This window comes from Phyllopteryx taeniolatus, chromosome 5 (assembly GCF_024500385.1).
Source record: "Phyllopteryx taeniolatus isolate TA_2022b chromosome 5, UOR_Ptae_1.2, whole genome shotgun sequence".
In the NCBI taxonomy this organism is placed as follows: Eukaryota; Metazoa; Chordata; class Actinopteri; order Syngnathiformes; family Syngnathidae; genus Phyllopteryx; species Phyllopteryx taeniolatus.
Genome location: NC_084506.1, coordinates 22,457,163 through 22,485,162, shown reverse-complemented (window position 1 = coordinate 22,485,162; position 28,000 = coordinate 22,457,163). Strand labels below are relative to the sequence as shown.

The 28,000-nt window shown below is 42.6% G+C and overlaps 1 protein-coding gene across 8 annotated transcripts; it reads right to left on the bottom strand.

The window, feature by feature from the left end:
- Positions 1-8: 8 nt before the first annotated feature.
- Positions 9-27,333, bottom strand: cnot4a (CCR4-NOT transcription complex, subunit 4a). Of its 8 annotated transcripts, none has more exons than XM_061773819.1 (13): positions 27,068-27,333; positions 21,745-21,966; positions 19,053-19,250; positions 18,564-18,649; positions 17,135-17,246; positions 16,915-17,040; positions 16,681-16,805; positions 16,379-16,585; positions 16,226-16,286; positions 15,887-16,139; positions 8,289-8,840; positions 7,020-7,244; positions 9-2,745 (listed from the first exon to the last, which is right to left on the bottom strand). In XM_061773819.1, the coding sequence occupies exons 2-13, from the start codon at positions 21,916-21,918 to the stop codon at positions 2,417-2,419; spliced, it is 2,448 nt and encodes an 815-aa protein (XP_061629803.1). In that variant the 5' UTR covers positions 21,919-21,966; positions 27,068-27,333; the 3' UTR covers positions 9-2,416. The 8 variants fall into 8 exon arrangements, with proteins under 8 accessions (XP_061629803.1, XP_061629809.1, XP_061629805.1 ...); XM_061773825.1 differs by having other exon boundaries at positions 8,289-8,801; XM_061773821.1 differs by having other exon boundaries at positions 16,226-16,283.
- Between the last annotated feature and the right edge of the window lie 667 nt (positions 27,334-28,000).

The following is a 28,000-nucleotide window of genomic DNA, read 5'->3' as shown; positions in this document are numbered from 1 at the left end:
ACAACGGGTCTTGAATTTTTTGTTTTATTTAAGGTTCATTTTTCCAGACCTGCAGAGGACAGTTGAACTTCCTTTTAAGCGCCTCAAGTTTATTTTTGTCGTTTTTTTTCCCTTCCTCCTGACGGCATTGCGTTAAAACCCATTTTCAGGACTGTTGGCGGTTTCTTCCATTTTGATCATTGTGAGTCAATACTTTTAAACGGCTGGGGGGGGGGGGGGGGAAGGAGAACGAGGATAGCAAACTGGGGTCAGAAATTATTAAGACTTGAAAAGAATAAGAAGAAAGGCAGGTGGTGGTGGGTGAAAAGACGGGGGGGTTGGGGGGGCTGAGATAGACCACACCAGTAATATGCATTAGCACCCTTCTTTGTGACACCCAATAATGTACGGAGCCCCAACACGACTGGGGGAATTCAACTGCAGTCAGCATATAGATATAACGGACGCACATAATGCCAGTGACCAAATGTGACAGGCACAACAATTACATGCGCTTCCACTAAATGGCAGAAAGTACATAATTACCTTCTCGCCACCTTTGGTGGCATTTTTTTTTTTTTTTTCTAATTTATGTGATGTGGCGTGACTCAAAAGGTTGGGAAACGCGTAGAGAGGGTGTCGTCTTTTGCAGTTTCTAGGAAAGGTGTGCTACATTTGCTTACCTGGTTGTCCATGTCAAATCTACAAAATTTGTTTTGTGCGCAATTTACACCTAATCTGCAACCACAAATTGACATTCTGATGTCACAAATTCACATTTTGTGGCCACAGGTTATTATTTTATGACTTTGCGGTTACAAATGACTGTTTTGTAATTAAAAATAAGCATTTTGTGCAGATGTCGTACCTAATTTATGGTCATATCGCAACCACAAATGAGCATCTCGTGGCCACAAGTTAGAATTTGGAGGTCACAACCAAATTATTAAGCCACGTGCACATTATACCCATTTTGTCACCGCAAATGAAATTTCAAGGCCAGTAATGCACTTTTCTTAGCCACAAATTTGCATTTTGCAGGAAAATTGTAGTAAGTAAAAGCCACAAATTACTATTTCAAAATTAGTATTATGCAAAATTAGTATTTCTTGCACACGTTATGCCCCAGTCGGACCACAACTGAGCATTTTTTTGGGAAACATTTCGCAGCCACAAACAAACGTTTTGCTAGTATTTCATGTACACAAATGACTATTTTGTGCTCGTTATATATAATTTGTAGCAACACTAACATTTCACTGACATGATTACTAATTTGTGGCAACATATTAGCAACTTGCAGCCCCAATTGAGTATTGTGCGGACACAAAGTAGTATTTTATACGCATGTTTCATCTATAGTGTGCCACAATTTAAAATCCCCCCCCCCCCCACCTGTCATGTGTGGGTCTGCATATTGCAATCATTGACATGGGACCTCGCCTCCTACATGCACTCAAGCTCTGTTCTGTCTTCACTCCACATTAAGGCCTCGATTAAGCCCTCGCAGATCGACAAGGTGGGGCGGGTGGGGGGAGGCTCCCATTGCCCCCGTCCTCACCGCCCTAGTTAGAACTTAAATCCTCCTGCGTTTAGTTTTCCTTTTATCTACTTGGTGGCTGTCCATGTTAGGGCTAGGCTACTGTAGGTACCACACGGTGGCACTGTGAGTAAGGAGTCTAACCCTCGTGCTCAGGATATGTGCCACCATCTCCCACGGGGGGCCAGACTCCCCCCTCCTACCAGCCCCTCCCCTGCAATCGGGCACTGCTCTACCCTCTGATACAGAGGTTCGGCAAAAATGTCCCCGGTGGGAGCCCTGCACTAGAGGGAATGTGGGCCACCAGGCCTCTCGAGCCAGTGGGCCTTTTGGTGCCCCACCGTACGGGGAGCCCTGTGCATAGCCTGCGCCCTGTACTGCCCGAAACCCTAGTCCGTGTTGTCGTCCCTCAGCAAGCGATAAAGCCAAGTGACGACTATCATCCTTGATTCACAGCTTGCTCCGCCCCTCAAAGAAAAGAAGAAAGAAGGAAAAAAAGGGGGGAGAAAAAAAAAAAAAAAGGGGGGGGCTGCGCCGACTGGTCAACAGTTTACATTTCATCGTTAGTTACGTTTAGAAAGACGACCCTCACTTAAGCTTAATTGAATCTTTGTCAGTTTTTGGGGTCCTCAGTGCTATACTGGATCACCCCCTCCCAATGTAACCCCTCCCCCCTAAATCTACATCTAAAGAGTGGTGATGGTAGCAGACAAAGGTTATGGATCATTTGTGTGCCACAAACAAAAAGAGGGAAAAAAAACAGTGGACCAAAAGAAAGCATATTTGTTACTTTGTTAATCATTTTTCATACTCTGCAGATTGATGTGTTTCGCTTTTGAGGGGTGGGGGTGCAGGGGTACATGAAGAGTGGGGGAAATGGAAGGGTGTAGTCTGTATTCAGTGGCGGTCCACGGTGGCACTCTGTAGCAACTCTGTAGCGGGCTGTCCCTGGGGTCTGAAGGCGGTCTGGAAGCCTGGCGGGGGGGAGTGGAACTGGCTGACGGGGGTGGCTGTGGCGGGGGGCAGGTAGGGGGCCCAGCCGGCGGCGGCTCTGTGGTGGAGGGGCAGGTGGCCGTCCAGGATGCCGCTGTGGAGGGGCTGGAGGGCGGGCGCCGCAGAACTGGCTGGACCGTCCATCTCTGTGAGCGCCTGCAGGGACTTGAGCCAGTGTGGGGGGTTGTCGTCGTGGAGACAGTCTAAACTGGCGCCCGCCGAGGCCGGGATGCCTGAAGATCGCAGCATCACACAATACGTTACAAGACAGTTCACAAACAGCGTATACCACATTTGAAACTATTACACAGCGATGAAATATGTCATCGGATATTGACCAAAAACATTGGCAACAACCTTAACACCACCACCTACATCCCTACTACTTAGCTACCTACCCTAAGCTAGCTAGCTACTTATCCACCTTCCTGGCTAGCTTCAAACCACATCGCTTCCTACTTTCCCTACTTACCAAGGCACCTAGCCACCAACTTACATAACCACCTAGCTAGCTACCAAGCCACCTGTCTAGCTACCCAACGACGTACGCAAACACCTACCGAGGGAGGAAAAAGTATGTGAACGCTTTGGAATTTCTTAAAATCCTGCAGAAATTGGTCAGAACTTGTAGTCTGATCTTCATCTAAATCACAAGTCTGCTCAAACTAATACAACATGAACAATTATATGTTTTTATATTTATAACTTGAACATTCAAAGGACAGGGAGGAAAAAGTAAATGAAACCTTTGTTTTAATAACTGGATGCCTCTCCTTTGGCAGCAATAAGCAAAGCAAATTTATTTACAGTGGGTACGGAAAGTATTCAGACCCCTTTCCATTTTTTTCACTCATTGTTATATTGCAGCCATTTGCTAAAATCATTTGTCATAAGTCATTTTTTTCCTCATTAATGTACACACAGCACCCCATACTGACAGAAAAAACGGAATTGTTTACATTTTTGCAGATTTATTAAAAAAAGAAAAACTGAAATATCACACAACCATAAGTATTCAGACCCTTTGCTCAGTATTTAGTAGAAGCACCCTTTTGAGCTAATACAGCCATGAGTCTTTTTGGGAATGATGCAACAAGTTTTTCACACCTGGATTTGGGGATCCTCTGCCATTCCTCCTTGCAGATCCTCTCCAGTTTTGTCAGGTTGGATGGTGAACGTTGGTGGGCAGCTATTTTCAGGTCTCTCCAGAGGTGTTCAATTGGGTTTAAGTCAGGGCTCTGGCTGGGCCATTCAAAAACAGTCACGGAGTTGTTCTGAAGCCACTCCTTCGTTATTTTAGCTGTGTGCTTAGGGTCATTGTCTTGTTGGAAGGTGAACCTTCGGCCCAGTCTGAGGTCCTGAGCACTCTGGAGAAGGTTTTCGTACAGGATACCCAAGTACTTGGCCACATTCAGCTTTTCTTCGATTGCAACCAGTCTCCCTGTCACTGCAGCTGAAAAACACCCCCACAGCTTGATGCTGCCACCACCATGCTTCACTGTTGGCACTGTATTGGACAGGTGATGAGCAGGGCCTGGTTTTCTCTACACATCGCGCTTAGAATTAAGGCCAAAAGGTTGTATCTTGGTCTCGTTAGACCAGTGAATAATATTTCTCACCATCTTTGAGTCCTACAGGTGCGTTTTTAGAAGACTTCATGCGGGCTTTCATGTGTCTTGCACTGAGGAGAGGCTTCCGTCGGGCCACTCTGCCATAAAGCCCCGACTGGTGGAGGGCTGCAGTGATGGTTGACTTTCTAGAACTTTCTCCCATCTCCCGACTGCATCTCTGGAGCTCAGCCACAGTGATCTTTGGGTTCTTCTTTACCTCTCTCACCAAGGCTCTTCTCCCCCGATTGCTCAGTTTGGCCGGACGGCCAGCTCTAGGAAGGGTTCTGCTCATTCCAAACGTCTTCCATTTCAGGATTATGGAGGCCACTGTGCTCTTAGGAACCTTGAGTGCAGCAGAAATATTTTTGTAACCTTGGCCAGATCAGTGCCTTACCACAATTCTGAGCTCTTCAGGCATTGCCTTTGACCTCATGATTCTCATTTGCTCTGACATGGACTGTGAGCTGTAAGGTCTTATTATAGACAGGTGTGTGGCTTTCCTAATCAAGTCCAATCAGTATAATCGAACACAGCTGGACTCCAACGAAGGTGTAGAACCATTTTAAGGATGATCACAAGAAATGGACAGCACCCGAGTTAAATTTATAAGTGTCACAGCAAAGGTTCTGAATACTTATGGCTGTGTGATATTTCAGTTTTTATTTTTTAATAAATCAGCAAAACATTTTACAATTCCGTTTTTTTCCTGTCATTATTGGGTGTTGTGTGTACATTAATAAGGAAAAAAATTAACTCAAATGATTTCAGCCAAAAATATAAGAAAGTAAAAAAATTTAAGGGGGTCTGAATACTTTCCGTACCCACTGTATATAGCGCATTTCATACACAAGATAACTGCTTTACATGATTAAAAGCATTTTAAAACAAAGAAAAAAAAACAGCTTAGAAACATTTAAAAGAAAGAGAGAAAAATATAAAAGTACAATTAAAACAGCATACAGTGCAAGAAATATTTAAAAGTGGAAAAAAAGTTTTTAACCTGGACTTAAAAACATTCACACTTGGCGCTGACGTCACTTCTGTTGGCAACTTATTCCATTTGTGTGCAACATAAAAGCTAAATGCTGCTTCACTATGTTTGCTTTGGACTCTGTGCTCCACTATTTGACCTGACTATAACCTCAACCAAATGTTTCCTGTAGTTGCAGATCAGACAACGATCAGAATAAATTTTGGACTATTCCTCTTTACAAAACTGTTGCAGATTCCTGGTTTGTCTGGAATGAATAGGTCTCTCGAGGTCATGCAAAAGCAACTCAATCGGGTTGAAGTCAGGACTTTGACTGGGCCACTCCAGAACACGTATTTTGTTCTTCTGAAGCCATTCTGTTGTTTATTTGCTTTTGTTTTGGATCATTGTCCTGTTGCAACACTCATCCTCTTCTGAGCTTCAACTATTAGACAGATGCGCTTAAGTTGTTCTGCAAAATATCTTGATCAACTAGGGAATTCATTTTTCCATTGATGACAGCAAGCTGTCCAGGCCTGACGCAAAAAAGCATGCTCATACCATGATGCTCCCTCCACCGTGTATCACTGTTGGTATAAGGTTTTGATGTTGGTGTGCTGTGCCATTTTTCCTCCACTCACGGTGCAGAGTTCCTCCCAAACAAACTTTGGTTTCATCTGTCCACAGAGTATTTTGCCAGTAGTGCTATGGAACATCCAAGTGCTCTTTTTTGACAGCGGGTTCCTTCTTGGTGTTCTACCATGAACCCCATTCTTGTTTACGGTTTTACGTATGTTAAATCTGTCAGATGTGTTGGCATGTGCCAGTGCTTTCTGTAAGTCTTCAGCTGACACTTGAGGGTTCTTTTTTTTTTTACCTCACTGAGCATTCTGCGCTATGATTTTTCAGTCATCTTTACAGGATGGTCACTCCTTGGAATAGAAGCAACAGTGCTGAAATTTCTCCATTTATAGACTACTTGTCTAACCATGAACATCGATACTTTTAGAGGTAATTTTCTATTTTTTCCAGCTTTATACAAGTCAACAACTTAACTCTTCAGGTCTATTGAAAATTCTTTTGAGCGAGGTATGGTACACATCAGGCAATGCTTCTTGATAGGGGCCGATTCTAACCTGCTGTGTGTTTTCTAGTGGCCAAAGCAGCTTATGGCCAACCTTCAAACTTGTCTCATAGATTGGACTCCAGGTTGGCTAACACCTGACTCTGATTAGCTCTTGGAGGATCAAAGCCTAGAAGTTCATTTACATTTTCCTCTCTGTCCTGTGAATGTTGAGATGTTGTTTCCAATAAAAAAAAATTAAAACACACAGCGTGTGATATTAGTTAACGGAGACTATGTTTATTCTTGTGATTAAGACGAAGATCAGACCATATTTTATGACCAATTTACACAGAATTTAAGAAATTCCAAAGGGTTCATATACGTTTTTCTCCCACTATAGCTAGCTTTGAGCCACATAGCTACCGGCCTACCCATCTACCTACTAACTACCTAGCCACCCATCTACCAAGCTACCAAACTACCTACCTACTAAGCCATCAGTATCTACCTAACTTTTAAGCCATCTAGCTACCTACCTTCCCATCCCATCTTAGCCACCAAGCTAACAATCCATCTATCTAGTCACCCAGCTACTGAACAACTCAGCCACCTAGCTACCTACCTTCAAGCCACCGAGCTACGACCTATCTACCTAGCCATGTTGCTACCTATCTACCAACACTGCTGGGGTACAAGCCACCAAGCTACCTACCTAACCACCTACATACCTACCTAGTTATCTTTAAGCCTCCTCACTACCTACCTTTCTATCTGCCTAGCCACCTACCTACCATATGAGCTACCTAACGAGATAAAAGCTTTAGAATGAACTGGAGCTCTCGTTAGCCATGTCCAACATACCGGTGATGATTGCAGGGTCCATCCAGCTAGCTGTGCTGTCCCAGCTCAGGCTGTGTGAAATGCCTGCCGGCCCGCCGATGTGGTTGACACTGTTTGAGGATGAGGAGGACGAGGAGGAAGAGGAGTTTGGAAGGCCCCCGAAGTTGATGTTGATGTTGGGCAGGAGAGCTCTAAGGCCATCTTGCCACTCTTTCACATTTAGGCCTTCTATAGAGCTGCTGTTTTCTGCAAGAGGGTAAACAACATGCTCCGGGTTATTCACGTTTTGATCACAGCAGAGGAACAACACAGATTCATGTTCTCTTTAACCTTGGGCGATCAAGCCAATCAAAACGTGTATCCGCGACGGTGGCTCTCCTTTCCCACATGTAAGAGCATTACAGTAAGTATACAGTGAACCCCCGCTCTATTGCGGTTCATATTTCACGCCCAGGATACATGGCAGATTTTTAAGCAATCGTTTTCTCTTTACAGTATGCAGGCTAGTCTGAATTTAGAGTGGCACACCTTCAGTGTGCCATGCACCACTGAGGTCTCCTGAAGACATGCAGTTTAATAGAAGAGCAAGAAGAGGCGGAGAGCGTCCCCAACTCAACTCCAATGGCAGTCACTGTTCCAAAAGAGAAAAGAAAATGTATGCCTGTGAGTATTACTGATCTGTGTATATGTGTTGTTGCTCTGTGCGCGTTAAAGTAACAGCTGTGTTTATAATTACTAATTGCTAATGCTAATTTCCGTTAGCCCGTCTATGGCTTTTTGCATTACGTTATCTGTCATTGTAGGGTTTGGTTGAACATTTTTGTGTTTAACTATACAGTTTTTTTTTTTTGGTTTACTGTAAACTTCATCTAGGAGTGACTAAAACAGCTTGAAGCAAATATGCTTTGCCTCTTATTTGGAGAACGTTGCAAGCAAGTCTGTTTCCTCAAAGTGATAAGCCCCCATTTCTTGACAACGACAGAATGAACAGGTGCCAAGGACTACTTTAAAGGGTTTTAATAACTGTGTGGTCTAATTACTTTAAATTTGGAGTTATTTTCAAGTGTGTGGCAAGGGTAAAAACTTTACCTAAAAGGATTTTATATGGCTTCTCTATAATTGCAGATTTTAACCTATCGTTGGTGGGATTGAGCTATATCCCCTGCGATAAATGGGGTTTTGTTGTACTGCAAAAACCCATGAAAACGATCGCTTTAAAAAAATAATTTAAAAAAAGCAATAACACAGAAGAACACTGTATAAGTGGTTGGGGCAGCATGCAGACAGTACCTGAGATGGGGATCCCTCCCAGACCTGTGCTGTGCTGATGAGGCAGATTCAGGTCCAAGAAATTACTGTGTGAGGCAGCACTGGCTGAGTGGTTCAAGTGTGTGAGGTTATTCCGCGAAGGGATGCCCATCCAGGGGTGTCTGGCGGCTTGCTGCTGTTGCTGCTGTTGTTGACTGGCCTGACTGCTTTGACTGCCGGGGAAACTGAAGGAATTGTAGATTGCTCTGTGGTGGACCTGGGGGATGCGGGGCAGGGCGCCAGGGAAATGGTGAGAGTTGCCTGCGTTGCCGTTGGGGGGCGGGAGACCAGGTGCGTGATTGCTACCCTGGGCGAGAGCCACCGGGGAGGCGGGGCTCTGATCCTGCACGGACAGCTCCTTCTCGATGAGGTCGGCCAGCGCTCTGCGAGTGACGTCAAACGGGTCAAAGCCCAGGTCGTCGTCCTGCTGTTTGCTGGACGAGCCGAAGCCAAAGGCCGCCTGCCAGTCTGTGGACGACGACACTGGTATCGTGTCTGCCGCGAGAGCAAACATGGACGTTACTGGAGGAGCGACTGAAGTATAAAAACAAAACAAAGAAACAAAAACAACAAAAAATCAATAACTAGTCTCAGAAATTATGTCAAATGTGTGTTTTAACTGTCAGAATTATTCATGGTTCATATAATTTTACTTGGGTCAAATTCTACATTTACATCATCCTATAGCAGTGGTTAAAAAAAAAAAGTAAACAAATTAGAATTTTATGGAAAAAATTTATTTCAGGAGCTCAATTAAAAAAGTGAAACTGAAACGTAGCATAAAAATGAAGGCAATTTGTGTTTGGTAGATTGTTCAATCATTCTGTCGGAAAGCCTTTCATTTTTTTACCTTTTAAAATAGTGACACATTTGTATAGATTATGCATTTGTGGGATGAGCAGCAAAGCCAAGTGTGTGGGCTGCACACACATTTATTACGTAGAGTGAAATATTTTATGATAAAAAATTTTATACACAAGTTTCATAATTAGAGCTTACAACTAAAGAAACAAAAATTGACAACCTCAAGAAATTTCAAGTTCCATAAGAAATGATCATCAAAATGATTTTTAATGTAGAAACTTGGTAGGAAACGTATTTTCCTGTGTTCAATTAATCAATATTTAATTATTATATATATTATAATTATATATTCAATTATGGCAGCACAGTGACCGACTGGTTAGCACATCTGCCTCTCAGTTCTGAGGACCAGGGTTCAAATCCCGGCCCCACCTGTGTGGAGTTCGCATGTTCTCCCAGTGTCTGTGTGGGTTTTCTCCGGGCACTCTGGTTTCCTCCCACATCCCAAAGACATGCATGGTAGGTTAATTGAAAACTCTAAATTGCCCATCGGTGTGAATGTGAATGGTTGTTTGTTTATGTGTGTGCCCTGGGATTGGCTGGCGACCAGTTCGGGGTGTATCCTGCCTCTCGCCCGAAGATAGCTGGGATAGGCTCCAGCAGGACTGCGACCCTAGTGAGTGAGTGGATGGATATTCAATTATATTAATTAGATTTATAATAATTACACATTATTATATTTTTAATCATTTATATTTAATAATTAAAAAAATATATATTATATATTAAATTTTTGAAATGAACTCCTGAAATAAATAAACTTTTCTCTGATATTCTAATTTAGCAATCTTCAAAGTGTGGTACACGTTCCACTAGTGGTACATGTATTGGTAATGCATTTGCATTTATTCTTTAAAAACTGTGTTTTTAGGTAAAATGTTTTAACTTTTGTGTAAAATACATTTTAAATAAATATTAAAGCCTGGGTTTTTATATTTGTTATTTTCCTACATTTAAGCACAATACAGTTACTTACAATAATATAAAATTTCTCGTTTTTGGATGAAAACCTAGGCTACTGCACTGCTGCATTTTAATGTTGGTTATAATTGTTTTACTTAGAGAGCCAAATATTTCTTAGGTGCTACAAAAAAAAGTTTGAGAACCACGGTTGCCATTCATTGACATGTAAAGTGTATTTCCCCTATTGGTGAGGGATAGTGACTGAGCCCTGCCATGAATAGTGAAAATCCATGAGTAATTGTCACCTTACAAACCTTTTGCCCAAAGATTTGATGTTGGAAAAGCACTTTTCTATTACACAAGACTATGGCCTGACGATGCAAAGCTCCTCCCCTCAATTCAACATACTTCCTTGGTCACGAGATAACGCCAAAGCAATATTTTTTGTATGACACATTACTGACAAAGTACAAACAGCAAATAGGTGAGTTTGACAGAGGATAGCCCCCCCCCCCCCCAAAAAAAAAATACTGTACCTGTATACTCAATTAGCACTATATCACGTTAAAAGTGATTGTTTAACGCCTTAAATAAATTTAGACTGCCTAAGAGCAGAGGGAGATTAAATTCCAGCATGCACAAGTTAATGACCCCCCCCCCCTCTCTCGAACAAGCAAACTATTCAACCAGATAGCTACTGCTTGTGAAAGAAATGGTTATTATTCCAAGCACTTCATTGCCCTTTATCCAACGCTCAAGCAGTTTTCAGACCCTGAGAACACAACACTGACATTCAAGTGTTTTAAGAATGCCAAGCACACGCGCACTATTTCACAATCACTGGGACATGGACACACATATGATATAGTCTGTGGTGTACTAGAGCAGGGTGTCATAATGCAGTCCTATGGTGGGTATAAGCCAGTGCAAACTGTAGGCCGGTCCCAAGCCCGGATAAATGCAGAGGGTTGCATCAGAAAGGGCATCCGGCTTAAAACTTTTCCAAACAAATATGAGCATTCATCTAAAGAATTCCATACCGGATTGGTCGTGGCCAGGGTTAACAATGTCCGCCCCCCGGCACAGTTAACCTGCAGGGCGCCAGTGCAAATTCAGCTACTGTGGGTCGAAGACAAAGGAGAGGTGGAAAGGGGGTTCTTAGGCAGAAAGCGAAGAGGAAAGCACAGAGCTTAGAACTGAATGTGGGGACTTTGAATGTTGGGACTATGACAGGAAAATCCCAGGAGTTGGTTGACATGATGATAAGGAGAAAGGTTGATATATTGTGTGTCCAGGAGAGCAGGTGGAAAGGCAGTATGGCTAGAAGTTTAGGGGCAGGGTTTAAATTATTTTACAAATGGTGCAGATGGGAAGAGAAATGGAGTAGGGGTTATTTTAAAGGAAGAGTTACCTAGAATGTCTTGGAGGTGAAAAGAGTATCAGACCGAGTGATGAGGCTGAAACTTGAAATTGAGGGTGTTATGTATAAAGTGATTAGCGGCTATGCCCCACAGGTAGGATGTGACCTAGAGGTGAAAGAGAAATTCTGGAAGGAGCTAGACGAAGTAGTTCTGAGCATCCCAGACAAAGAGAAAGTTGTAATAAGGTGTAGATTGTAATGGACATGTTGGTGAAGGAAACAGGGGTGATGAAGAAGTGATGGGTAAGTACGGCATCCAGGAAAGGAACTTGGAGGGACAGAAGAGCAGAGGTAGAAGCATGCAGGTGGATTACATCTTGTTCAAACGATGTAATCTGAAGGAGGTTACCGACTGTTACGGTAGTGGTAGGGGACAGTGTGGCTAGACAGCATAGGATGGTGGTGGGGAGGAAGATTAAGAAGACAAACGCAGAGCAGAGAACAATGTGGTGGAAGCTGAGAAAAGATCAGTGTTGTGCAGCTCTTCGGGAAGAGGTGACACAGGCTATCAGTGGACAGGAGGAGCTTTCAGAAGACTGGACCACTACAGCCAGGATGATCAGAGAGAGAGACAGGAGAGTATTTGGTGTATCTTCTGGAAGGAAAGGAGCCAAGGAGACTTGGTGGTGGAACCTCACAGCAAAGGAAATCATACAAGGAAAAGGGTTTGCTAAGAAGAAGTGGGACACTGAGAAGAAGTGGGACACTGAGAGGACCGAGGAGAGGCAAAAGGAATACATTTGAGATGCGACGTAGGGCAAAGGTAGAGATGGCAAAGGCCAAACAAGAGGCATATGATGACATGTATGCCAGGTTGGACAGTAAAGAAGGCGAAAAGGATCTATACAGGTTGGCCAGACAGAGGGATAGAGATGGGACGGATGTGCAGCAGGTTAGGGTGATTAAGGATAGAGATGGAAATGTGTTGACTGGTGCCAGTAGTGTGCTGGACAGATGGAAAGAATACTTTGAGGAGTTGATGAATGAGGAAAATGAGAGAGAAGGAAGAGAAGAAGAGGCAAGAGTGGTGGACCAGGAAGTGGCAATGATTAGTAAGGGTGGAACATTAAAGAGGATGAAAAATGGAAAGGCAGTTGGTCCTGATGACATTCCTGTGGGGGTATGGAAGCATTTAGGAGAGATGGCTGTGGAGTTTTTGACCAGCTTGTTCAACATAATTCTAGCGGGTGAGAAGATGCCTGAGGAATGGAGGAAAAGTGTGCAGACAGAAGTGAGAATTTGCGAGCAACAGTATGGTTTCATGCCGAGAAAGAGTACCACAGATGCATTATTTGCCTTGAGGATGTTGATGGAAAAGTACAGAGAAGGTCAGAAGGAGCTACATTGTGACTTTGTGGATCTAGACAAAGGTGATGGATAGGCTGACAGACGAGGTTAGACTGGAATCCCCATAGACCATGATGTTTGCAGATGACATTGTGATCTGCAGTGAAAGCAGGGAGCAGGTGGAGGAACAGTTAGAAAGATGGAGGAATGCACTAGAAAGGAGAGGAATGAAGTTTAGCCGAAGTAAGTCAGAATATATGTGCATTAATGAGAGGGGTGGAGGGAGACGAGATAGCGAGCGTGGAGGACTTTAAATATTTGGGGTCAACAGTCCAGAGCAATGGTGAGTGTGGTAAGGATGTGAAGAAAGGGGTCCAAGCAGGTTGGAACAGGTGGAGGAAGGTGTCAGGTGTGTTATGTGACAGAAGATTCTCTGATAGGATGAAGGGCAAGTTTATAAGACAGTGGTGAGGCCAACCATGATGTACGGATTAGAGACAGTGGCACTGAAGAGACAGCAGGAAGCAGAGCTGGAGGTGGCGGCAATGAAGATGTTGAGGTTCGCTCTAGGAGTGATCAGGTTGCATAAAACTAAATAAGAGCTCCTCAGAGGGCCAGCCAAGGTTAGATGTTTTGGAGACAGTCAGAGAGAGCAGACTTCGATAGTTTGGACACGTCCAGAGGAGAGATAGTGAGTATATTGATAGAAGGGTGATGAGGATGAGCTGCCAGACAAGAGAGCGAGAGGAAGACCAAAGACAAGGTTGATGGATGTCGTGAGGGAAGACATGAGGGCAGTTGGTGGTAGAGAGGAGGATGCAGGAGAGAGGCTTAAATGGAAAAGGATGACACGCTGTGGCGACCCCTAACAGGACAAGCTGAAAGGAAAAGAAGACTAGAGCAGGGTGTCATGTGGCAAAAAGTATCTGTTTGTTATTATGTGCATACCATTTGTACTCAGTTAAGTGTCAGTTATTTGCTTGGTAAAGTCAATAACACAGCGACAGACTGTACTGTGCGTCGAATCAACCAAGACCCCAAAGGAAACTGCTCCAAATTCTTACACAACACAGGGATCCAGTTCTTAACCGTTGTGATTTCAATCAATTAAATTTGATATATTAAAGGTCCCATATTTTGGCTATTTAGACCTCCATAGAGTGACTGTCTTAACATGGACCTAGTATAACTTTCAATTTCATTTAAAAAAAAAAACACTTTGGTTTTGTCCTACGAGTGTCCAGAAAAGGCCCCTCTGACAGCTACTTCTGTTTGACCCAGTTTTTTATCCGCTTTGTCCATATTTGGCTAAGACCGCCACCTTTCCTCTGATTTGTTGCCTCCGTGTAGAAGACCCACTTGTGAGAGCAGACGTGTCTGTTATGTTCACAACGCCGGCTCGGGAGCACAGAGGTAGGCGGAGATCTTCGCTAGTGACATCGATAAGCTCGAGAAATTTTAATGACCTGATTTTAGGGCTGTGCAGAAAAACATCTCGAACTCAGGAAAGCGTGGACGATTTTAATCCATATTTCACGTTTAGTGAGACACCATAGAGACAATATTACATCCCAAATATTAGAAAAAGTTGGCTTGGCAAAATATGTCCCCTTAAAATATATTTAAAAAAAAAAAGTTTTAAATGGTTAAAGACATTTTTGCCCATTGTGTGCTCATGGAGGATAAATGTGTTCAGCTAAGTCTAATTCTGGTCTCCACTGCTCATCATGTCCCAGTGATGACATATTCAAGGTCATATTTCCTAATTACACAACTCAGTAAACGTACAGTTTATTAATGAAAAATCAAAGTCTGGTGAATATTTTAAAGACAGTCCATCAATAATTTATAAGTGATTATGCGCAGTTGAAGTGTAACTCCAATACGATCCCACTACTCTTAACGCAAGATAAATATTAATATGAAGTGAACCATTAATCATAAGCAGGAATGGCATGCAATGAACTGGTTTGTGCCGCAATGTATGAATATTTCATTATCCGGCACAAGAATGCACACTCAGTACCGCCATACATACCATTTTTTTAAATTTGATTGTCGTTATATTTAAGGCCTAGAAGTGCTTTTCCTGTCAAATAGTCACTGGAATGATGACTTTACAAGTGTGTTCGCATAGGTTAGTAACTATGGCGTGTTCCGCCTTCAGTATAACTCTGTGGAACTCGTAAACCAAGTGCCTGTATATACTAAAATGTATTAAAGTGTTCTCCCGCTAAATTGCGGTTTATTATTCATGCCCCTGTGGATTTTTAAGATTTATGAACATTCACATTCCAAATAATTCAGACATTTTTGTGTTAAACATTTTTCAATACTTCTATCAGTGTGAATTTTGAGTTGAGCGCCTTCAGTGTCGTACCACATTGGGAGCCTGATTAAGAGTAAGACGAGACGGAGGTCGCCTACTAAGCTCCCCTAAACGTTACCACAGACTATTATGCCTATGAGTGTTATATGCTCTTTTTGTACAGTATCTCACAAAATTGAGTAGACCACTCAAATTTTTGAAATTATTTTTACAAATACTCTAATATTACTCGTTGCCAGCGATTTAGACTTTGACTGGGTTGAGTTAGTGAGGAGATGGTACATTTACACCGTTATACATTACAAGCTGTACACAGACTAACATTGTACTGTTGCAGATTGTCTTTTGTTGTACATGTCGTGGCGTTTCGCATTATATGTTAGCAACAAGCTGGCGGACTTTCGTTAGACGAAATTACACAGTTCGGTTGAATATTTTAGTATTTAAATATACAATGATTTATTTTCTTTTGTTTTATGTGTCAGTCTTACAGTAAACTTCAACTGTGAGTGACAAATAAATAGCTTGAAGGAAGTATGCTTTGCCTCTTTACTGAAGAACTGGGAGCACAAGAGCGTGAGAACAGGTGCTAAAAGGAATACTTCAAAAAGTGTGGTTTAATAAGTTGAGATGTGTTTAAAGCTTGTGTGAAGGGTAAAACAATATTCTTCAAATGTTTTTACATGGTATTTCAATATTGCAAAATTTTCACATATTGCACAGGTTCACTATATTTTTAAACACAGGGTGAGATACAGTATGAAAAGTTTGAGTTACCTGACGTGAATAGGCTCTGTGGTTCAGGAGTCATGGGCCAGTCAGAGCTGCGGGGGTCGGTGGGAAATGGGGGCAGACCGGTGGGGAGGGGGTTGGGGTGTCTGAAATTGCTGTTGTCCGAAAAAAGCGACTGCGACTCGGCCGCCGCCCCCTCGAAGGGCGAGCGGGCTATGGGGTCTGACACGCTGATGGGGACCACCAAGCTGGGCTTGGTTAAACCCGGGGGAGGGGACGGGGAGTCACTGGTGGGGATCTGGGGAAAAGAGAGAGATAATGTGCTTGTTTCCTTGTCTGACTTGTTCATTTTCGGGGGGAAACAAGTATCTGAACTGGTTCTACCTGTTGGAAAGTATCTCCATTCACCATACCAATTGACTCTGAAGGCTTGTCACTGGGGCTGCTGGCACAATATTTTGTGTATTAATATCGCAAAAACAAACAAGCTTCACGCAATACGCATGCGCTCTGCGGCTTGGGAGTTCCCCATCCTACCTGTTGCTGTCACAGTTTGAGGAGAAGGGGGACATGGCAGTGCACTGGCCAGGACCGATGTCTGTATCAAGACCATCTGAGGGGAGACCCTCTTGGTCTAGATAGTCTAGCAGCGGAGGGGATTTGCGGTCCTCTGAAAGGCCATTGGCTAGTTTGCTATGCCCTGACAACGTGGGCCACCCATCTTTACCATTGCTACTGTTTTGTCTGTCGCAACAAAAAACAAACAAGAGAAAGAAGACGTGACGCATCGTGACAGCACTAGAAAGCAGATGATGGATTGATTAAAGGAAAATGCTGACCTTTGTGTTAAGCCTGATTTACTCTTTGACTTTTCTGTTCCACATACTGGAGGTTGTAGAAAGCTAGGATTTATTTTATACAGGTCTTGGAGGAGTTTTTGCTCATACTCTTGATGTTTCCCTGCCTGAAAACGGGGCGCAAAAAGGAGTCAATAAAGTCAACGCAAAAAACAAATATATATGAATGAATGAATAACCAAAGCAAGGAGATTACCACACTATCAATTGTAATACCTGCATTTCATCTTTAGTAAAGCTAGCTGCTTCATCTCCTAGCTCATGTAGATACATACAATCAGGTTTAGGACACTGCATACTTTTGAGGAAGTAACTGCAGTACTTTGTTGTGCCTAAAGAAGCCTGCGAGAGGAAGAAGAGAATTAAAATAACAGAAACTCAAACAGAATTGACTTCATCTTCAGGGCTAGCGGGAGGATCAGCACTGAAAACTTACCTTGAGTGTTCTGCCATCAACCACCACGTTGTTCACACACTGTATTGCTCTTAGAGCGTCTTCTGAGCGGACATAGGTGACATACGCACTGGCACTCGGCCCCTGGACCATCAGAAGTATGAAGAGGAGACAAATCAGACAGACAGCTGCTGCAAAACTTTACTTTTTGCGCCTGCGTTGCAATTCAAAATAGAAATGGTCATAGACCACCAAAATGTATCCCACTGGACAGCTTCTGGATTTTCTTGCGCATTTAAATCCACAAAATGTAGGGTGCGTTTTCATTTCTATAGGTGCGCCTTTTTGATCGGTTTAAAAATCCAAGCGCACCAAAATGCGTGACGACAAACCAAGTGAGATCACTCTTCTCTTATTACTTGTCGCAAGAAAATAGGAAGTAGGCAAGAAGACGGTTTGAAGTACTGGACTAAGGAGGTACACGGCAGTAATGAACAACATGTTGCGGACAAACCTATTAAGTGTCCCTCACAGCATGAATTAAGTACAGTGGTATCTCAACTTGTGTACAGTATACTGAGTATCTTCAAATATATCTTGTCAGGTCATGTATGCTAATCAGTGATGTCAAACCAACATTACATGACAGAAATAATGGGTGCTAACTTACTGTAATAAAATTACATTATTGTAATTAAATTACTTCACACACACCGAAACTTTAAAGCATGATTCGACAGAACGCAGGTACAGCCGTTAGTGCTAGCACTAGCTTGCTAGGCTACATTACGTTTTGTTACCTGCTTGCGAGCCGTAGCTTATTAGAAGTAAGTGAACATACATCAAGCAAGTCTTGAATTAAAGTCCTCTCACGAGCACCGGTGACCACCAGCACACATTTTTCCCCATTTTGTTCTTATAATACACAGGACGCGATCGGTTGTTGTTGTCGTAGCTGTGGTAACAAGTGTTTCCGGTCGTGTTTGAGTTGACAAGATAAAGCCCAGTGATCGTAAAAGACTGGATGTGGTGGTATCGGAATACAAGATTTTATTGCAGTAGTCTGACAGTGCAATCGTGAAAGACCAAATTTGTCTTGTAGTCTGATTCGGGCATAACGTGTTATCTGTCCCACACCGCCGACATGTGTTGTGTTTTTTTAAAATAACTTTATTGGCTGTCAGATATTTACAGTACTACGTCAAAAGACACGCGACAAGGCTGAAATAAAAAACAGCTTTTGGATTCAAATATACTGTACACGATGACGGAGTAAATGTCTCTTGCGGCGCCGACCAACGGCGAATTATGACAAAGCCAATCAGCATAAAAGGCTAATTATCGGCCGAGACCGATCAGATTGGTGTAAAGTCTAGTGAAAGCATTAATGACAATGTTTTAGTCAGGATTCCATAACTGTACCGAATAAATCAACTTAGAAACTAGAGGGTACAATGTCTGTGAACTCACCTGTGACCCTGCATAAGATGTACTATTGTTGATAACCACTTTATGGATCTTCCCAAACCTCCCAAAATACTCTGGCCGTTTTAAGACCTGTGGGTGCAACAAAAACACGTATGAGTTCCTTAATACATAATTCTCAATTCTACAACCGTGAGATCAAGGTGTACATGTAGAAGCTAGAATTATCACCACTGAGATAAATAAAATGGCACACATTTATTGAAAATGCATTTTTACATTTAAAATTGGGGTTTCTGTTTAGTTGTTTACTTTGAAAAGCAAAATTCAACCTCCAAAGGTTTGTGTCACGTGACCATGCTCCGTTTCCGCCGAAATTTCTGTGGCTATGTGTGTAAATGTGTTTTTTGTGCTCATTTATAGTTACTGAGTAGGATGGACAAGTTCTTTACAGCCTGCTTCTTTGCAGACTACATTTTTTTTCCAATGCAGCAGCACCACGTGTAGCGTAAGTCACAGAGCTCGCCGTGTTCACCTCCGGGTCGGCGAGGCGCTGCGAGAGTCCCACCACGAACACCAGGTTTCTCTGGACCACTCGGACACTGGCCAGGTGCTTGCGGTTCTCAGTCACCTTCTGCTTTTTCTCGTTCTGTTTCTGCTTCTTTTCGTTCTTTATCCTCTGGATCTCCTCCTGTGACAGAGGCTTGTATACAGCGGGGTCCTCGGGGTATGGCTAAACAAAAGACAGCAAACATCAAGAATGGAGTCGAGCGTCGCTATATTCAGCATTACAGAGGGTTGCATTTTAACCCAAGTATACACGCAAGACGGAATGTTCTGCAGTTAGGTCAATTACAGTAAATATTTGGATGAAAAACACTCGTAGGACAAATACAAAACTAACTAATAAAATTAAAAAAAACAAAGTATGCTGGTAACAGAGAGTGCCTTCTTGTGCTGTGTGACTTAAGCTCCTTGCATGCCATTCATAACCTCGAAATTCTGTATGTTGGTACGTCACAAACCGAGGACTCCCTGTATTCTCCTTTTTTCAATATTGACTTATAATAACTGAGTCTTTATCATATGTTTGCATGCAACCTGAAAATGTGTGGTTATGTTGTACAATTTAGAAACAAACAAAACATTTGCAGGAAATAAATCCTCTAATGCATCACAAATATTTAAGTTGGTTGTCTGTTGATGTCAGTGTAGCACTTTTCAGACTACTTCTTTTCCCCAAAGCACCTCAGCAACAAATCTCGCAACTTTTTAAAAATTAATTGGGAAACTTCCTGCAACTGAAGTGACTCAAACACACGCAATTTAGCTTTAAACAACAAAAAAGTATTTTCTTCTGTCTCACAGTTGGAAATTCCAAAGTCTAAATCTAAATCATCTAAAGCTAAGACCGGGTCTGGGGGTCAAAAAAAGAAATTAATATAATGTTGGTCTGACCTGTATGTTCTGTACAATACGGCTAGGTCAACCTGATTCAGTCTGGTTCACGGTGGGAAAGTAAGTTACTGTGTCTGCCTCACAGTGACAGCAGCAATGATTTTATTTTTTTCTAATGACAATAACAATCAGAAATACAGTTTAGACATTGTTAATTTGGCAAGTGCTTTTCTTTGAAGAAGAAGAAGAAGAAGAAGAAAAAAACAAAAAAGATTTCCAAGTGGCCACAAACTTTTGAATGGTAGCGAATATATAGACAAAGGTGTGTTTTCATGGAATCCATGAAATTATTTGTGTGACCCGAAACTTTTGAACAGTTAAGTAGTGTATATAATAATGAAATACGGGGACAAATTTGTATATGTAATAATATAAAGAGGTGATTACACGTTTATATACTGTAGTTTTAACAGAGCCTGCGGCCCTATGAGGGAAACCATGACAACGATATAGTCCATGACAAGAATGGGTTTAACACCATTGCTCTAAATTGTCCAAAAGGTGTGAATGTGCCTGTGAATGCTTGTCTATATGAGCCCTACGATTGGCTGGTGACCAGTCCAGGGTGTACCCTCCCTCTTGTCCAAAGTCAGCTGGCCAATGTGACTACAGGTATAAAAATTATGCACTATGCACTCATTAAGAATGTTCATGATGCTGGCATCGGGCCAAATCCGCCTTCCAAATTTGGTCAATTTCATCCATCCATCCATTATCCGTATCGCTTTATCCTGACTAGGGTTGCGGGCGTGCTGGAGCCTATCCCAGCCATCTTCGGGTGAGAGGCAGGGTACACCCTGAAGTGGTCGCCGTATTTTTTCAAAAATCGATACAACTAGTCAGTCTCCACGTGTGTGTTATTTTTACAAATTATTGACCAACCTAAAGTGTTGGAAATGTTTTGCTCTCTTTAACAATGCAATGTTAATGGCAACAGCATGTTAACAAACATGCTTTTTAAAATGTATTTATTTTTTTATTCCTGAAAAGTGATTTTGGAGATGCCAGAGACTACTAAAATGTGTGATGCTTTTACATGCAGTGACTCACATTTAACGGTATATTACATCTTAGGCTGTTTTACATCAGAGCAGTTGAATTGTTATTTTATACAGGTATGACACTCGAGAACGTTACAATGATTTACTTGAATGTTGGGTGCAAAGGGGTGGAAAATTTACATGGGAAGTTAAGCCGAGGAATTTTGGAAATATTAAAGCATAAATATAAACATTTTGCTTTCCATGCAAAAATAAAACTAAATAGCGTGGCATTTCAACAGATTCAATTGTGAGTAGGACTTTATCAAGTTTTAACATTAAGCAATCAATTGCTTCATTTAAGAACAATCAACATGAATGTTGAGTTAATTATTCATTTCCACAACCTAACCCATTCAAAAATTAACAAAATTGCCAAAAGAGTCCAATTCAAAATGTTCAAAGAAAAGTGTCTCTTTCCCAACCCCCAAAAAGTCAAATGAAATCACAAATAAAAAAAGCATCCCTCAAGCTTCTTAAGCCTTGCCTCTGCATTTTTGCTAAACCCATTTAGGGAATGGACTTTCATATTTAACTGTATTTCCATGAAATATTGTTGTTTTACCCAGGATTATGAAAAATATATTTATATTCCCTATTAAGAGCCAACCTTAATTTTTTGTAAATTCCTGGTTTATTCCCATTAATTCTCTCTGCAAGTTCCCAACTAATAAAATTCCCGCAATTCCGAAACCCTATAGGTATGTCCACGAAGTAAGTCTTTCTCACCTTTCTGCAGGCCGGGCAAAGGCCGTTCTCGTCTGTGCGGATGCGGTGCCAACAGAAGCGGCAGATCTGGTAGCCGCAGGTGCAGGGGAAGAAGTTGACGTCATCGATCTCCAGTGGCTCCATGCACAGGGGGCACTCCATGGGGTCGTCCTTCATTTCAGGGCTATGGGACATCCTACGTCGCGGCGAGGCTGAGCGTTGAAGCGGTCGCGGAGCACAGAACTGCAAGGAATAAAGTGCAACAACGTTGTGACTCAAGCCATACTTTGTCGCGATGAACAATATTGATCCTTGAACCAAAAGTGTCCCCTACATGCATGCTTCGTTACAAAGTTTAAAGTCAATAAACTATCTTTTCCAGTTCAGGTAGCGTTGCCAGGTTGGTGCGATTCACCCGGCGTGAGTGTTTTGACATTCATGAGGTTGAGCCGCAAAGCCACCGGGCGCATCCCTGAGGTTGCGGATAAGGGGAATCCAGGACACTGGAGCTGTAAAATAAGGCTCCCTAGGCATAAATAAGCGAATAAGCAGTCACGGACAACTGCAGCTCTATGGGACTGGGGTACAAATAGGTGTACCCACCCACAAAACATTGAACTACGACAATGGGATGTTGTCACCTTAGCCCAAGATGGCGGCTCATCCCCACCAGAGTGAATGCTGAACCAAGTCAAGTCCATCCATCCATTTTCTATTGCTTTTGTCCTCATTAGGCTCACGGTTGTGCTGGAGCCTATCCAAGCTGACTGTAGGCGAGAGGTGGGGAACACCCTAGACTTGTCACTAGCCAATCTGAGCGTACATATGGACAACAACATTTATAGTCTACTATGAAACTCACAGGCATGAATAATAAATTTGGGAGGAAGCCAGAATTGGGTTGTACAGTATACCGGTACTGGAAAAGTACCACATCACTAGACTTTACACCGATCTGATCGGCGTTATCGGTATCGGCCAATAATTAGCATTTTATGCTGATCGGCTTTCATGTCATAAGCCGCCGATCCGATCAATGACATCATCGATCGGCTCCGCACAAAACATTTAACTCCATGACTTCGCCGCGTATGAATCCAAAAGCTATTTTATTCTTGGCCTTGTCACGTGTCTTGTTGCGCAGTACTGTAACTATCTGACAGCCAATAAAGTTTTTTCAATCTTGTCGGTGAAAAAACACGTCGTCGGTGTGGGACTATTTTGCGGTGTCTCAGACAAACAACACGTTATTTGCAGTCTTTGCACAATGAAGTACGTCGTGGGGAACGTCATCTAAATGCTTCAACACAAATTTGATCGAGCACCTGAAGAATGTACACAAAGAACATGTTGCGTTCAAGCAATGCAGCGTGGAGAGGGAGAAAAGTGTCAAACGGACTCAAACTCTGGACAGACAACACCAGTCCATAAAGCCGGGACAGTGAGAAAGTTAGAGTAAGCATGTCATTCACAGTATTTATTAAAGTAATTTAATTGCAAGAAAGTAATTTAATTACAGTAAGTTAGCACCCATTATTTCTGTCAGTTGTAATGTTGATTTGACCTAAACTTATGTCAATGGCCAATCCTTGAATGCCCCCGAGAAGTCATCGGTGTTTTAAATTTTGTCTAAAATGCTAGAGAATAATTTGAGCTGGGACGGGCTCCAGCACGCCCGCAACCCTTGTGAGGATAAGATGTACAGAAAATAGATGGATGGATACAGTATACAAGTATATACAATAAATGAACAAGTCCTGTAAATAGACACATTGCTCCATCTTGTGATCGGATCGGTGATCGTTTTATTATTTTTTAAACTTGCTGATCGGTGATCGGCCCCGGTGTAAAGCCTACAACGTCACTACTAAAAATGAAACGATACCACATATTGTTAGTTCTGGTACTTTTGTGAAATTCACCAGAAAACAGGCAAAGTGTGCTTGCTTTAAGCTGTTTATTAGTCAGTCCAGTAAAATGTGTAAAGTATTTATATGTGAAAAGAACAAATGTCAGACAAGCACGCTATGGTAAACTGAAGGCTACTTTATTCAGCCTTCGGGCCCACACAACTGTACAGCAAACGTGGAGGGACGACACCTGAAGTTGCTATGGAAGACAAAAGTCAAATTCATAACAGGTTAAAAATCCCAGCTGAAGTAAATCTGTATGAATCTGGCACCAAAAATAAAGAGGATTAAACATCCATCCATCCATTTTCTTTACCGCTTATCCCCACTAGGGTCGCGGGCTGCTGGAGCCTATCCCAGCTATCTTCGGGCGGGAGGCGGGGTACACCCTGAACCGGTCGCCAGCCAATCACAGGGCAAATAGAAACAAACAACCATTCACACTCACATTCACACCTACGGGCAATTTAGAGTCATCAATCAACCTAACACGCATGTTTTTGGGATGTGGGAGGAAACCGGAGTGCCCGGAGAAAACCCACCCAGGCACGGGGAGAACATACAAACTCCACAGAGGCGGGGCTGGGATTTGAACCCTGGTCCCCACAACCGTGAGGCAGATGTGCTAACCAGGCGTCCACCATGCCAGCAAGATTAAACATTGTACAACATATTTAAGCAACAAAATATTAAACCAAACGATAGAATTTCACGAACGAAAGTCTGCTAGCTTAATGTGGTATCATTATACAATTATAGTATGAAAGTCAGAATTTTGGTATTGTGACCACACTTAAAAAGAGTATCCAAAGAAAACCCACGCAAGCTCAGGGAGAACACGCAAACTCCACACAGGAACACCACAGCCGTGATACAAACTCCCAACCTCAAAACTGTAAGGCTGATGTGCGAACCACTCAACAACTGTGCAGTCATGTCCATCCATCCATCCATCCACCCATTTTGTGAGCCGCTTCTCCTCACTAGGGTCGTGGGCGTGCTGGAGCCTATCCCAGCTATCATCGGGCAGGAGGCGGAGTACACCCTGAACTGGTTGCCAGCCAATCGCAGGGCACATACAAACAAACAACCATTCGCACTCCCATTCACACCTACGGGAAATTTAGAGTCTTCAATTCATGCATGTTTTTGGGATGTGGGAGGAAACCGGAGTGCCCGGAGAAAATCCACACAGGCACGGGGAGAACATGCAAACTCCACACAGGCGGGACCGGGGATTGAACCCTGGTCCTCAAAACTGTGAGGCTGACTCTCTAACCAGTCGTCCACCGTGCCATCCATCCATTAATTCCTCATTTGAGTCTCAGGTCAGGTGAGCTCGAGCGTATTCCAACTGACTGTAGGTGAGACGCGAGGCACATCACACATATTGACAAACAACACTTATGTTTTTATAATGTGGGAGGAAGCGGGGAGAACAAGCCAACTCCACACTGGAAGACCCCAGCCGAGCTTCTAACCCCAAACCTCAGAATCGTGAGGCAGATGTGCAAACCACAAACTACCGTGCTGCCTCAAGGCAAGTCCATCCAGCTAACCATTTTCTATGGTTAGCTCCTCAGCGTCGCGGGTGAGCTGGAGCCTCGTTCGGGAAAGTCTTCGCCACCATTCAAGTCAAGTCCAATCCATCCATTTCCTATAGCGCTTGTCCTTATTAGAGTCGCAAATGAGCGAGGGTCTATCCCAGTTGATTGTAGGCGAGAGGTGGGGTACACCCAGCCAATCGCAGGGCATACATTGACAAATTCCTAAGGATAGAACAATTATTGGTTGGGCCAAATGCTGGTGCCGATATTTGGCATTTGACATATATCGGTATCATTTTTATTTTTATTTATTTTTTTATAAATCCAACAGCTGATGAGAGATCAACTTAAAACTGGGTAAACGACAGGAAACTAATTATTATTTAAAATTGCAATTAACTCTATAAGAGATGCTTCTGAACCCGGGAATGCCCTGCACTTTTTGTTTGAACTTAGATAAGTGAAAGAGTAAGCTTTCCGTTATGTTGAAATTTTATTTCTTTATTTACTGTAGAAACTTTAGGGAGCTATTTATTTGTTTCTGTTTTTAATTCAGAAGACATGCTGCTTAACCTGGGATCATTTTACAACAAAGATGTCCATTGTATATTTTTTTAAATAGAAAAAGAACCTTTAAGATGTTACAAATCTGAAAAGATGTTTAATAAACATTCTTAAAGGCATTTAAACAAAGTCGTGTTAGAGTTTGTAACTTATTCAAAATTATGACCCCAAACTTTTCCCTTTTACTGCAAATGAATACCAGCTCCAAATATTGGTGATCAGCCTCCTTGACTACTAATAATCGATATTGGCCCTGAAAAAAAAAGAAAAAGAAAACAAAAAGAAAACATCGTCTATCTCTACAAATTACACTCACATTCACGCATATGGACAATTTAGAGTCTTGCAAGGAACCCGGGGGAGAACATGCAAACTCCACACAGGAAGACCGGATTCAAACCCACACCTCCGAATTGTGAAGCAGACGTGAAAGTCCCGCAATAAGTTTAGCACACAAAAAAACACAGCAAAAAAAAAAAAAAAACTAAATTAGTCTAGACATGCACTGTTACCCAACGCCTCGCACATATCGGCAGTGATTGTGTATAAATAACGTGTTGTTAGCAGTCATGCGCTACTTCGTATGTGACAACGCGGGATGCCAGAACTTGGGAGTCCGATCCCGATTTGTGGAGCAAAGAAAAAGAAAATCCGCGTAAGCATATGAAGGCAGGAAAATAAAGAGCAGCATTTCAAATCCTGTCCGTGCTGTTCGCAATGCAGTTGTCAAGCCATTGTTTGGCCGCTGTGCAGTACAGGACAATCAAAGTGTGTCACATCGGCCTGCTGTCTTCAGAGTCGTACCTTCTGACAGATGTTATTTGACCACCGCGAAGCAGAAGCAGCTAACATTAGCCGAGAATCGCATAAAGGGAAGCTGCTCTAGTTTATATAAGAAGTCAGGAGAGGGCGAGAAAGGGGGCGAAAGAGAAGGGGAAAAAAAGGAGTCCGCAGGGTGGGTGGTGGGGGTTGTTAACATTCAATTTCTTCATTGGGAAGCCGAGTTTCTACACGCCACTGATATCAACTACTTTATAAAACCGTTGACACGACGTGACGTTTCCCCGCTGACAGCTCGCTTGTAGATAACCGCTTAGCATTGGCTAGCCTCGGCGGAGGCTTACGGACGCGGCCTGTGAATGCTAACGGCAAGCTGGGCGCAAGTTGCCCGCGATTAAAACGTCTGACAGCGCTCTCACCGGCTCGGGAACACGCCGGCGGGGGTAGAATGGACGCGAGGACACTCGGCAGCCGTTGGGGTGGGTTCACGAACGGGCCCCTTTGGCCATTTGAAGGGAGGCTGGAGACGTTAGCGTTACTTACCCTGTCCGTATTTAGTTTAGGATTCCACTCCAAGAGAGTCACACCGAATTGGGCGGGGACTACGAGCCAATGTGTGGGGAAATGTCAAAATATCTCGAAGCGGCCACTTGGGGTAACCGTAGATGTGTTGTTCCGTGTTAATTAAAAGGCTATGAATGTGTTTTTTTTGCCCCTGTCTTTTCTTACTATTGAGGAGACAATTTACGCTCAAACCACCATCTTAGCTAGCATTAAAATAGGGGGGAGGAGGGAGTGTAGTAGTACTGACGTCACTGATCCTGCGCAGAGAAAGCGGTGCATTGTGGGAGACTGAGTTTTTAAATACTTCATTTCGAAATCAGTGTCCATCAATGGCCGGTTCTCGGAGCAGAGGTTCCACCTCACCTCTTCAACATTTTAACGAAATGTCTATGAAAGCGAAGCATAATACTTTTTGGGAAGGTCTGTGATCATCAACATCTAATCTCATTTGATAGTTATTTTAATGTTGAGCCACAGTAAAAGAGTAATTAACTGGATTTATAAACATACATTTTCATTTTTAGAGGAAGACAACAATTTTTTTTAAATACAGCAGACCCTTTACATACACAGTAAAAAGGATGTTAACTGAAAATACCAAAAATGGACCAATGACTTATTTTTGGGACTTTTATATGAAATGCAATGCACAATGTGTAAAACATGAACAGAAGTTGACTTTTGCAAATACTTTGAATACTAATATATAAACTCTAGGGTTGCAATGGCTGATTATTTTATCGATTAATCTGTCGATTATTTTTGTAATTAATCAATTAATCAGATTAAAACATTATTTTTGCTAAATTATCATTCCTTTATTCAAAAACAGGACATTATTTTAAACTGCCAGTGCAGAAAATGCACAAACATAAATTGATTGTGATTCAGTTACTAGTTTGGGCCGTAACA